At 33.7% G+C, this 13,920-nt stretch overlaps 1 protein-coding gene across 6 annotated transcripts in view; it reads left to right on the top strand.

Moving 5' to 3' along the window:
- The window catches only part of KIAA2026 (KIAA2026 ortholog), a 138,440-nt gene that overhangs the window by 44,878 nt on the left and 79,642 nt on the right, over nucleotides 1–13,920 (top strand). For 5 of the 6 annotated variants that reach the window (XM_036878823.2, XM_036878824.2, XM_057498649.1 and 2 more), the window contains exon 2: nucleotides 3,141–3,341. The exons of the other annotated variant lie outside the window; for it this stretch is intronic. In XM_036878823.2, the coding sequence (XP_036734718.2) occupies nucleotides 3,141–3,341 (201 nt within the window). The remainder of the gene's footprint in view (nucleotides 1–3,140; nucleotides 3,342–13,920) is intronic. 6 annotated transcript variants of the gene reach the window in all.

Below are 13,920 nucleotides of genomic sequence, written 5' to 3'. Positions count from 1 at the left end.
CTCCCTGAGATAATTAATATTTTTCTACAGATCATTGAGCATATTTATGACTGTTACTTTGAAATCTTTATTAAGAAGATTGGTGATCTCTGTTTCATTTAGACCTCTTTCTAGTGTCTTATCCTGTTGTGTTGTTTAGAACCTATTCCTCTCACTCCTCATTTTGTCTGGGTTTCTGTGATTCTTCCTTTGTATTAGATAGATCTACTATGCTTCCTGGTCTAGAGAGTAATGGTTTTATGAGGAAGGTGTCCTGTGAACAGGAAGCTCAAGACTCTTTGCTCACCTGTTCCTGGTTCTCCTTTGTGGTAGAGCTACAGTTGCTCTTGGTGGCTTGTGGGCAGGGCCACCTTTCTGCCTGTCTGTGGGCAGTGGCTGATCTTTTTCAGCAGAGGCCATTTGTAAGCCATATAGCTGTGCTTCTGCTAGGATCACCATGGGCAGGTTTTTGCTCTGCCTGCCCTGCAGCAGTGGAAGTGCTGCTGGGCCAACAGTGGGGAGGGGTCAGGTGCATAAGGGAGCCTGCATGGGGCTGAGTTGCCAGTGAGGAGGAAGGAGCTGGTTCCCACAGGTGCCTCCCCAGTTGCGAGTGAGGGCTGGGAAAGCCTTCCTCCTCCTAGTAGGCAGCAAAATCTGACTGCTGCTGAGCTGAGAAGCACCTCAGGGCTGAGCTGCCAGTGAAGGGGATAGAGCATTTGGGACTGGCTCCTGTAAGCATCCGATCAGCTGGGCTGAGGGAGGGCTGAGGAAGCGTCTTCCACTTGCCCTTTCTCCTGCTAAGAGAGTTCTGTCCAACCCCCATCCCTCTGGCACCCTTTCTGCTGCTGGTAAATCTTTCAAACTGCTGCCTCTGTGTTGGGTCTCGGTGGGACCAACAGAGTGTGCCTGTCCTCCACAAGTGACAGGAGTCTTAGCATCCCAGAGTGCTCCGACCCTCCCTAGTTAATGTCCAGCCCCATTAATCACCAAAACCCAATGCAGTGTGGACTCATGTTCCCAGAGCAGGTCTCCAGGGCCAGGTGTGCAGAGTTCCTGAGCACTTATCCTCTCTGTCCTGTTTGTGAGGTAGGATGGTGGAAGAGCTTGGGTCCTGCTCGATTGTGGCTCTGCCACTTTACCCTTCTCTTTGTGGTCTCTGTGTGGTCTTCTCTTCTTCACTGAGTGTTCTGCAGTCTTCAGGTCATTTTCATGGTTGGTTGTTTTTGCGTTAGCTTCCTTTGTGTGTATATGAGAGGAGTTTTCCTCCTTGTGTTCCTACTCTGCCATCTTTTTCACCGGAAGTTCTGTACACATTTAATAATCATCACATGTTGTTAGAAAGAAAACATCATAATTTTCTTTTTGCATTTTAATTATGAATGACAAATAACAAAGCTTAAAATTTTTATTTCTAATTATAGGATATTCATTTCTCTTTAGTCTTCTAAGAAAATATAGCTTTAAAAAGTAGTTTGTAAGTTCATTTTCTCTACTTACAACACTAAAGTAAGGGTCAATTTAGTTTCTGACTTGTTTACATAACAGTTTAGCCTTGTGACTTACTATTTACCTCAAATCTCCTATCCCCAATGCTCTGCAGGCACTGTGACCCTGGGATGTCATCATGTTTCAATTTAATATTGTTCCATTAATATTAATGAGAAAGGAATTAAAATTACAGAACTAGTTAATTCACCATTAAAAACACTATATTAAAATGCACCCAAGTGTACCCATTCAGGATCTGTTATTGCCAGTCTGCTTATTTTCCTTGGGCCTGTACTCATTACTTACAGCCCAATTAGCCATCATACAGATGTATGCTGTTGCACATCAAAGAATCACAGTCTGAAACAGTGTGGATAGATTAGTCCAAATTCTTCAGTATTACCAGAAAACCATTTTAAAAGTTCATGCCCTATCTAAAGCTCTATCAATTAAAATATTATCTCCTTATAACAAAAAGAAATGGTAGTGTTACAGTTCAGTAGAACCTTGTAGTCATAACCATTCATAGGCCCTGCTTAGTCTGAGAGTAAGATTGTTACAAAGTTATTACAGTTTAGAAATAATAAACCACTATGATCATAGTCCAAGATGGACAGGCTATTGATTGTATTTCATTCCATAAAGGTTCATGTTTAGTGAACCTTTAACCAATTTTATGTTAAAGAATGCCTACAGGAAAGCAGGAAAATATGACTATAGGGTCAAATTTTAATTTACATAGATTCTCATCCAGTATATTGAATGCTTACCTTGAAAATTGACTAGATTTTGTCATTGTGGAAACATGTACAAAACCTTCAGAGAGGGTCTGGCATATTTTACAGAGGTAGAAGAGTAGGTCTTTTTCCTGATACTGTTTATAATTAACCCTTATATAGGTGCAAATTCAGAAGTCATTTTTAAATCTGGATTTTAAAACTTTACAAGGTTAATGAAGTATTTCTTTTTCCAATGTAAATTGTTTTAATAAGTTATTTCATATTCATTAAGGAGATTCATGGATAATTAAGCAAATGGCTGAGAAACTTTTCAACAATATCTTTAAGCAGCAGATTAATATCTTAGTATATTAATAAAATATCAAGTAGGGAGACATTTATGGTATGTTTGAAGAGGAAATCTAGATCTCTAGGTTATTCTTATAGTCAGAAGGTTTCCAAATTTACAATTGTATATTATAATACAACTTAAAATTATATATTGTAATCTTCATTCATTTATAATTTCTTCAAAGTGTTTGTATCATAAATTTTCTCTCCCCAAAATGTTTTTGTACATTTTTCCGTACCAGTGATAGATGGTATGAAATATATGAACAGATGTAAAGATAAGCTAAATTTATTTTTTTGCAAATAATAAACTTTTTTTTTCCCATTAAAGAGAGAGTACTTTAGATTTTAATTTTAATGCTTTAAGTTTACATTTTTTTTAAGTATAGGGAAGGGACTATCACTCAGACTGACTATCAAGTGAGTAAAGAAAATCAGAAATTATGTAGGGAAGATAAAAATCTGGAATACAGCTTAACAAGGTTTAGCTAAATATGCTTTCTGTAGTTAGCAAACAGAAGAATTCTTCTTAAGATGCTGGTTAAGGCAGTTTATTGCTTGCCAGAAGATTTGACCTTGTGAATTGACTTATTCTTCTCCAAGGCACTTGAGAGAAAAGACAACGATAGCAGTTACATCTAGAGGCTATTATGGATTGGAGGATGAGAAGGGAACTGCATGTACTTCAACAAGGCGTCGGTCAACACCTCGGAGTTTGGCAGGCTTGACAAGTGGAGTTTTTGAATCTATAATGGTTCAAGTTTTGAGACAGGAAGAACAGCTGAGAGCAAAAGAAGAAAAAAGGTAAATGCTTAAAAAAAAAAAAGTTTCATGTTCCAATTTTCAGGCACTGTTTTTAAAAGAATAACTGACTTTTGTGTGCCCACAAAATTCTGGACCCATTTTAGTAGTGTTCCAAAATGTGTTGTCACTAAGTATGAATTTATAATGAAATATCATAATGAAACTTGTTTAAAAACACAGTTTTAAATTTTAAACCAAATTACTTTGAAGCTCTGCAAAAACAATTTTTGTAGAAGATTTCAGAATGCTTTCTAGATTTCTAGAAGTATTCTCGATTTATAAAATATAAATTAGAGAAATTTTATGTAGATTTGTATAGCTTTAGAATAGACTAAAAGACCTTTAAAATTAGGAAAAACGCCAGAGATTATGTAGTTCAACATGACATACAGATTCACCTGTTGCTACATTGGTTTTGATTTCCTGGATAACTATGCTTACTCTGGATATCAGGAAAGAATGTTGTGCTCCATTAGTACCATCTTCTAGGATCTGGAAGCATATATAATATATAACATTTTGTTTATAGCAAAAGAGACTAGGGCCCAAAGAGGTAAGTGATTGTTTGAAAATACTAATGCTTTTTGTACTAAATCAAATCTCAAACTATGTTAGAAGTGATTGCTGATATAATAGAGTACTGCTAATGCTACTCAAAGACAATTTATAGTATATTACTGCTCTTCTCATAGTAATGTAGCTTGTTTTGATAGTTGTAGGATTAAAACTCAACCTTGAGACTATACCACCATACTTTTTATAGTAGTGAAATACTTTTTTTTTTCCTTGTACTGAGCCTCATAGAACAACCTCTATAGAAAAGGAGATTTTATGGAAAGGGATAAAGGTTTATCTGATAGTAATGTATATACATTGGAATGGAGAGAAACTGAAGAAAAGGAAGGCTTGTAGGAAGAAGGCTGTAATAGTCTGTATCTCCACTACTGGTGACCAGAAATAGGGAGAGGTCACATTGCTCTGGGAATAATAAACAGGACTTAGTACTTACCTTAATAGAGGGGGTGCAAAGAAAGAGATAAAAATGAATCAGGATATAGTTGTAATAATAATGTTAGTACCAACAAGAAGATTAAAAAATGGTTAACATTTGTGGAGTGTGACTGTTAGGTTTAACTCTAAACATCTTGTATATATGTAACATTTATCCTGAGGCACAGAGAGATTAAGTAACTTTCCCAAGATCAGATAATTTTTTAGTGGTAGTCACGATTTGAATGAACCCAGGCATTTTGGCTCTCGAGCTGGTGCTTCTAAGCAATATGCTATCCTTGTGACTTGTAAAATGACGGAATCAGCAAAGAACATAGAGCTTAAGTTCATGGTATGGGGAAAGATCAGTGGACTCGTTTTTAGTGAACTGGTTGAAGCGATGAGGGGAAATATTTAAGTATTCAAGTAGGAATGGCTAGTAGGAAACTAGAAATATGACTGTATCTTTTCTTTTCTCCAGTTTTACATGTATTTCTGTGTATCCTCTGTTCAACATCAAATAAACATAGATGAATAAAACAAAGGGAAAAACCCTCCATTAAATGTCTTAGTGACGATGATAAATTAATGGATCAATATGAATTAAGCTTTCTCAGGGTATAGTGTTAACTTTTTCTTTTTTAATTATAAATATTTTAAATATGGAGCAAAGAATGAATAAAATTATAATAAAGGCTTATGTACCTATTACCCAGCAATTTTTTAAAATTTTGTTATCATTAATCTACAATTACATGGAGAACATTATGTTTACTAGGCTCTCCACTTCACCAAGTCCCCCCCACAAACCCCATTTACCCAGCAATTTTTAAAGAAACTAAACATAGGTATAATCAGGATCTCTCTATTTTTCCTCTGTAGCCAGAAGAAACCACTCTCCTGACTTTATCATTCCCATGCATTTTATTGAATTTTAAGAATTCTCTGGATACAAATCCTTTCTCAGATATATTTGCATTGCCAAGTATTTTCTCCCGGTCTGTGGCTCGACTTCATTTTCAGTGTTTTTTGAGGAAAATTAAATTCTGAGTTTATTGATTTCTCTGTTAATGTTTTGTCCTTTTTGTAACCTAAGAAATAGTAGCTTACCTAAGGTTATGAAGGTTTTCTCTTTTTTTCCCCCATAAATTTCTAATTTTTATTTTTTAATGGTTACATCTATAATCCATTTGAAGTTAATTTTTGTGTGTGCTTTGAGATAAGGATAAAAAGCTTATTTTTCTTCCACATGGAAAGTCAGTTATTCCAGTACCAGTTGTTGAAAAAACCATTCTTTCATCACTAAATTACTTTTACATCTTTGTTGAAATCAGTTTAACATATATTTATGAGTCTTTCTAAACTTTCTAGTCCCATTTATCTCTAGGTCAGTTCTTTTTTTTTAAACCCCAAAACTGTTCTGTTTTTAAAATCCTTGATTTTAATGAATCTATTTCTTAGAAATTTTTAATTTATTTATTTCCCATTAGATCATGGTATAATCCTTGAAAAGCTATTTTGTGGGTTTTTTAAAAATTGAAGTATAGTTAATATATAGTATTAGTTTCAGGTATACAACAGAGTGATTCAACAGTTATCTATGTTATTAAATGCTCTTCCCAACTAGTATAGTTACTATATGTCAACATAGAAAGATGTTATAGAACTACTGATTATATTCTGTATGCTGTACTTGAATCTCCATAACTAATTTATGATTGACATCTATAGGTCTATTCTTATGCTGATCCCATATTTACTTGATTACTGTAACTTTATAGTCAGCATTAAATTTGGTAGTATGAGCCTTCCAACTTTGTGGAGGGTGTTGTTTTTTTTTTTTTCAAAATTGTTAGACTATTCTAGGATCTTTGCATTTTTGTGTGATTTTAGAATCATGCTGTAAATTCCTATAAAAAAAAAAACAAAAGCCTTGGAATTTTGATTGAGATTACATGGAACTCATCAGTCAGTTTCTATATAATTGTTTAATTTCCATCAGCATAATTTTTTTTAAAGGTTGACTAATAACTTTGTGATTTTTCAATTTTTTGTAGTAAGTACACATTGGACATTCGGAAAACAACAATGGCAACAACTGTATGACTCACTTAATGCCTGAAAACAAAACTTGAACAAAGTGAAAAACAGCCTTTCGAGTCTTTCTGATACCTGAACTTTTTTGCTGTATAATTTTGTTCTTTTTGGAAAAAAAAATCTAAATCATAGTAAGACATTATAAACTTAAATTTGATTATCTGGACAACTGTTTCAAATTTTAAAAAATTAGAGGATACAAATAAATCACAAAGGTCACTGTATCTTTTTTAATACATAAGATGTGTTCTATAGGGAAGGGTTTTGAAGGTGCCATAGAACTTTGATGAAAGGCTATACGGAGGAAAGACAAATTTATCTAAGGGAAACTGGATGCCAACAGCCAACTTTGCAGTCTTAGCTGCCTTGGATGAAGCATTTAGGCAAACATATAGCACTGAAATTTCATCACATCAGAAAAAGTTGGAAAAGAGAGTACAGCTATAAAGCTTTAGATGTGACATTTTCTTCTAGTCAAAACCACGTTGATATTTCACCAGGGAAAGCATTTATCAATGTTATTTTCATCTGTTATTTTTTCCAACATCTCTTCTGCATTTCTTTTTTTAGATTGGTTGTCTTTCTAAGCTTAGTAACTTTTCAGCTTTGTTTATTTGATTGGTTATCAGGCTCTGCCAGCAATTATCATGTAGAAGATGCAGTCAGATCAATATTATCTTTAACCTTAATTGCCTGAATATGGCTTCATAGCAAAGTTGATTTCAGGAGCTTCCATCTACACTATTTTACAGTTTTCAATGTACACATTTTCCACATATTTGGTTAACTCTATTCCTACATATTTCATGTTTTGGCTGTAATTGTAAGTCATTTTTAAAATTCAGTTTATAATTTTTTGTTGTTAATATATAGAAATACAATTGACTTTAGTATAGTGACCTTACTCATATTTCTAGTGTGAATTCTGAAAGATTTTGCTTCATGAAGTTTGAAATTCTGCTGTTGGATGCATACAGATTTATGACTCTTAGGGTTTTTTTGATGCCTTGACATCTTTTCCGTTATGAGTGCCCCTTTTTATCCTTCATAATACTTCTGACATTTTTTAATACTGCATTTTATCTCCACTGTTAACCTGTTAGTCATATCATTGTTTAATTTTTTTTTTTTAGTGGTTTCTATAGGGTTTACAGGATGTGTTTAATTTATCATGGTTAACTTCGTGTTATACCACTTCATAGTGTATTTCTATTCACCTCTTCCCATCTTTTGTGCTGTTCTTGCCATACATTTTTTTTCTATGTGTGTTGTATACCCCAATACACTGTTACTGTATGTGTTTTAAATTGTTATCTTTTGAAGAAATTTTTAAATTTTCCTCCGGGGAAATATTTTCCTCTGGGGAAAGTATTTTATATTTATCCATACATTTACTCTTCCCAACATTCTGCCTTCCTTTGTATTGATCCATTTTGCTATTATTGTCATTTTTCTACTGCTTAAAGAACTTCCTTTAACATTTTTTGTAATGCAGGTCTGCCAATGATGAATTCTGAGCTTTTATTTTTTTGGTCTAAGAAACTTTTTATTTGGCCTTGAAGGAAATGATTATAGGTTGGCAGTTTTTAATTTTTTTTCTATCAATACATTAAGCATGAAATAGATTAACCAAACATAGTTTTTGAAGAGAAGTCTGTTTGTCCCTTTTTCCCTCTATATGTAATGTATCTTATTTCTCTGACTGCTTTTAACATTTTATCCTTATTTACTGATTTTCAACAATTTATAATGTCCTTTTGGTCTGGGATCGAATTCATGTATGTGTGTGTGGATTATCTCATGTGTTGATTATCCAGTTTGGGATTCATTTTGCTTCTCCAATCTAAGGCTTTCTGTCTTCCCCTCTGTGGCAAGGTTTTAAGTTTGCTAATTTTTTCTTCTGCAGTATCTAATCCAGAGAACTTCTTATTTCAGATATTATATTCTTTCAATAAAAAAGCTAGAGTAAACTTTTCCAAATGCAAATTTGATTGTGCCACTTAGTATCCCTTACCTACCACCTCCCAAAGACAAAGCAAGTAGAAACTTTAATGGCTTAATATAATTTGTAAGACCCTGCTTTTACATTTGGCATCACTTTACCTCTCTAACCTCATCTTTTATCTTTCCCTCATTCTTGCTATGCTAGGTACAGTGGCCTTCTTTCCCTATCTTCAATGTCAAGAGATTAACTTTATGTACATCCAAATTTAGAATTCATATAAAGACACATGTAAAATGTAATAAGAGTGGTGGGGCTTTTCTTTTAAACTGTGTTTTCTAAATTTTCTAAAATAAGCATGCTTTTCTTTTAGAATTGAAAATACAATAAGTATTAAAATTTGTAATGTGCCACATAGCTAGTGAGACAGAGTCTTTTAAATGTCTTTTCAGCCTATCCCAAGATTTCTTTTAAGTTCTCAGAAGGAAATGTGACATTTAGGCAGTAACATGTGGTATGATAACCTGGGAATGCTAAGCAAAGCGTCTCTTCCTTTTTGTACAGTTACCCTGCCATCTGTCACGATACCTGAAATTCTATCAGTCTATCAACTCCATCTATCTAAAATGCTGTCAAGATTAGTCAGAGACTAGCTGAGAATACAGATACTGTAAAATTGGGGCTAGGAAGATCAAACAGGAATCAAATCCCCAGGAAAAGTCATATATTGGAAGACAGGGAAAGGTTAAAAGATCGTATGTGATTACTGCCATCTGTGCATTAGTTCTGGACATAGATGGCTTCTTTTTTCTTTTTAATTTCTATTTTTAATTAAAACTTTGGCATAAGAAATGAGGAGACAAAGTCTCCATTCTGCTAAGTAGGTTGAAACAAGTTTTATGTCAGAAATTCAGATTGGCAGCAAGCTGCACAATTATAGTATTTATTTTAATGTGATAATACTTCATTTATCTGATGGGCATTTGATAACTTTGATCACCTGAGCAAACACCAACCTAAAAGTAAATTATTTTAAAAAATCTTTTAAGTGCAACAGGTCTCTGATTTGTGATCTTTTCTAACAGTTAGGTCTCTCATTTGTGATATATTAAGGGAAGGAAGTCTCTACTCTGTATTTTAAGTTTTATATTTTATAAAAGGATAGCTTCCTCTTTCTGTACAGTTTATGCCATAAAATAATGGTTTCTTAAATCAGATTTCAACAATCCCAAATCCTGATGTTCCTCCATTACTATCTCTATTTATTTTGCCAGCACTGAAAACCAGTGCAAAGGAGATGATAGATGATACATACTGACCAGAGAGGAATAAATGAGTAAAGCTTGGTAGTCTGGCCATATTCAAGGAAATGCTAATAGGACATCAGGCAGTCTTGGAGCTGATTAGTGTAAAGAGGCCCTGTTGGTTTAGGAGACAGCGGTGCTACAGTCAGTTCTGGGAAAATTGAGTGAAATAGCTGGTTTGTTTATAGTTGCTGAAATAGTCTTTAAGCTACTCAGGACCACTGCATTCTGTTTATAATGGTGACACTGAATCAGTAAGGAAAGAGTAAATTATATATTACATATCTTGTTTATTAAACAGGAAAGCATATACAACATTTTAGATAGTTTTTAAAAAATAAAATTGGTTAAAATTGGAAGTTAGCGCTCAAGTAAATTTCTGCTAAACTGGAATATGACATTAGGTAGCAGTTTTGATCATTAAAGTCTACTTTAGTTGTATTAAAAATACTGATTTATTCTCCATTGTTTTTTGCAGAACTGTTTGGATTACCAGAAGTAGTGTATGTTTTTTATCCTCTTTTTTTCATGTATTTGCATAAACTTTTTGGTATTTCATTGAATTGGAAATCTCTGGAATTAAAAATATTTTGTACATTTTTTGTGAAATAAAAACTGTGACTTATGATTGGCTTATTTTCAAATTTTCTATAATGTAAAGTAACAGTGATTTAATGAACCAGATATTCATCATTTGTGACCACTCAACATTTTTGAAAAGCTTACTTACAGTTGATGATTCCCCATATTACAAGACCATCTTCCCAAGGAAGATGCCAGAAAATGTCTATTTTCATGCCTACTCACAGCTTGAAATTGCATGGGAACAACGTAAGGTGGCACTCTTGAGCCAGGGGAGTTTATCTTTTGACAAAGCTGGTACTGGGAGCTTCTGGTTCCTCTAGTTTCCTAGTGTCAGAAGTGCCAAGTAATAGTTGCAGTTTAGTTTTTCCTGGAGAAGCACTCAAAGTGTAATTGGGATTCATATCTTCTAAGTTTGACTCTGACTCCTAGAGCTTCTATAAGCTCTCTTCTGATCTTTAAATTAATTCCTTTTCTGCTTTAGTGAGAAGAGATTTTCTTTTCTTGGCAACTAAAAAAGCTTGACTAACTATGTGAATGGTTGGTTTTCCTAAAAAACAATATTATATATTGTTCATGTTAGAAAATATAAATAAATGTCTTGCTTTCCCCTTTCATGCCACCAATTTGCATACATTGTATTGTTTCCTTACTTAATGGATTATTTTGGATTAAAGGTCCTATATGTATTTCTTACTAGATTGTAACGTCTTAAATTAGAGTTGGGTCCATGCTTTCACCTCTTTGTATCCTCACACATGGTAAGCATTCAATAAAACTTTATAAAACCTGTAAAGTTAGGGTATTTAAAAACACAATTTCCTTTTGTAAAGCCCTTCACTCTAGCACTGTTTCTGCTAAATTATATATGACCAAAATAACCTTAGGCACAGCTTCCGTTAGTATTTCACACAGTAGCAAGTAAACACCCTCAAGCCAATAAGGAGCTTGTCCAGGAAAAAAATGTTGGATCACCTTTTCTGTTCATTTGGTGTTGCTTACCCTTTTTTAAAATTGGTGAATTTGGTTTTTATAACTATCCTGAGATGTTTTATCATTTTCCCCATACTGAAAGCTTAATTTTTTGAACTAACATTTTAGAAATATGTACTATTGTATCTAATATTAGTACTGTACTTTTGAACCAGTTTTTAATTTAAGTGTTAATTTTGAAGGCTCGTTTTTATCTGTCCTTGTTAGGAAATATGGTTTGCTTCAGCATTTCTTAATACAGTATACAAATTTTTAAAAATTGATTAGTGAAGGATCTCAGAGACATATTTGGACACTCACATTTATTGCAGCATTATTCACAATAGCCAAGAGGTGGAACCAACCTAATTGGCCATTGACAGATGAATATATAAACAAAGTGGTATATACATACAATGGAATATTACTCAGCCTTAAAATGGAAGGAAATTCTGACACTTGCCACAGCGTGGATAAACCTTGACATTATGCTAAGTGAAATAAGCCAATCACAAAAGAACAAATACTGTATGATTCCGCCTCTATGAGCTATCTAAAGCAAATTCTTTGAAAGAAGAATGGTGGTTGCAAGAGGCTGGGGGAAAGGAGAAATAAGAAGAGTTGTTTGTTGTTCAATCAGTATGTTTCAGTTTTGCAAAATGGAAGAGTTCTAGAGGTCAGTTGCATGACAATGTGTAGGCAGTTAACACTGCTGTAATGTACACTTAGACGTGGTTGAAAGAGTAAAAAAGATTTTTTAAAAATTACATTTTAGGTGTTTGACAAATTTTTTAAATATTGGTAGATTATATAGACATTAACTCTAGAGCTCTTTGGCAAGCTCCTATTTCCTATATACCACACCACTGAGGATTGGGTGAGACTTAAAGTCCCAGTTCTAAAGGACTATTCTGCAATATGCTGGCCTACACCAGACTGGACTTTGTTTCTTTTCCTGATGCCTCTTCAGTAATCATGGTCTGAGGCTAGATTCCATCATTCTGCCCTGAGAGGTACAGTTTGTAGGGAACAGAAGTATGAAGAGCAGCCCTTGAATAACTTAAGGTAATGCCCACAGTTGACAGCATTATGCCCCAACTAGTTCATAACTTTTCCAGGCACATAAGCCAATGGAATGTGCATATTACACCATTGCCTAATTTTCTTTCTCTTTGAAGACTAAGCCAGTTGGTGCTAACTTTGTCCTGCCAATGCAAACTGTATATATTTCTGGCTCTTACACTAACCAACTACGTAAGCCTGAGGAAGTTATCTTCTCACCCTTCTGTGTCCTTAGTGTCTCCATCTGTAAATTGATTAGTTTCTAAAATTACCATATCACTAACCTATATTGACCAAAGTTTGCTGATCAATACTTTATGCAGAATCAAGTCTATAAAGGTGTATTGGTCTGCTCCAACTTGCCCTGCCCTTTTCTTCACCAAGCTCTAGTTGCTTTCTCACCTCTGCAGAAAGAGCAGGATTAATTATGACAAGGTTGACCAAAGCAATTTTAGTGCAAAGAATACCAAACAAACCCACTTTTTGATGGTTGATATTTTAACAGATACAATTTTCTATACCAAACTTTTAAACAAACCCTGAGTTACTATCCATAAGAAATAATTCACAAACCTTTTCTGTAGTTAACGGAACATTGAAGAAGAAATGACTATCCATTTCAGTATATAAGTGTAGAGAAACTCAGTTTCATGGTAAAAGACACAGTATGTATACATTTAACATGAACAACTCTTCACTGTCACCTAATATTCTTTCTTGGCTTTTGAAAAGTTGATTTAATTTTTTAAATTTAATTTCACAGATTTTTAAATTTAAAAGTCACATTCTGCTGTTAAAGCTTCTAATGAAAGACAGCCTTACTTCAACTCAGTGACTCAGAAACATCCACCTTTAATTTCTGCTAGTAATTATTTCCACATTTCTGAGGATATACTTATATTGTTGTTTTTTTGATTTTTCAGTTCAGCACTATCTTTTGAAATCTATCTGTGGAAGATGAAGATTTAGTTCTCTTTCAACTATTTCCATTGATTTGAAAGTTCCATGCTCTATTTCTATTCTTAATTTTTATCTTTTGTGCCTCATCTATCTTAAATATGATTGGTTAATAATTGAGTTTGTCTCATTTTTTGTCCCTGAACTGGATGTCATTATTGTTCTTTGTAAAATAATGTTTATTTCCCACATGATTAACAATTGATTTGTTCCCCAGTCCTTGCATCTTAGAACTTCTTTCTGTGATCATTTTTTCTTCATTAAATACATATTGTAGAAGTATTTTCTCTGTCTTTAAATTTAAATAGTTTCTATTACTGTCTTAAAGTTCACTAATCTTTTCTTCTGTCATGCCTAACTTGCTGTTAGTCCCATTTGATATACTTTCATCTCAGACATTGTAGTTTTCATCTCTAAGAGTTTGATTTGGTTCTGTCTTGTATCTTCCATGGCTCCATTTAACTTTTTGACTGTATAGATTACAGTTTCAATAACTATTTCAATGGCCTTATTTGCTAATTTTAACATTTCTTTCATTTGTGAGTCAGTTTTGATTGATTGATATTTTGTCCTCATTATGGGTCATAGTTTCTGTTTTGTTGTGTGCCTTGTAGTTTTGGTTTGGATGCCAGGCATTGAGTTTTACCTTGGTGGTTGCCAAATATTTTAATTA

The sequence above is a fragment of the Manis pentadactyla genome, chromosome 3 (genome assembly GCF_030020395.1).
Source record: "Manis pentadactyla isolate mManPen7 chromosome 3, mManPen7.hap1, whole genome shotgun sequence".
NCBI classification, from domain to species: Eukaryota; Metazoa; Chordata; class Mammalia; order Pholidota; family Manidae; genus Manis; species Manis pentadactyla.
Note: the sequence above shows the minus strand (reverse complement) of the source record. Positions and strands in the feature narration are given on the sequence as shown.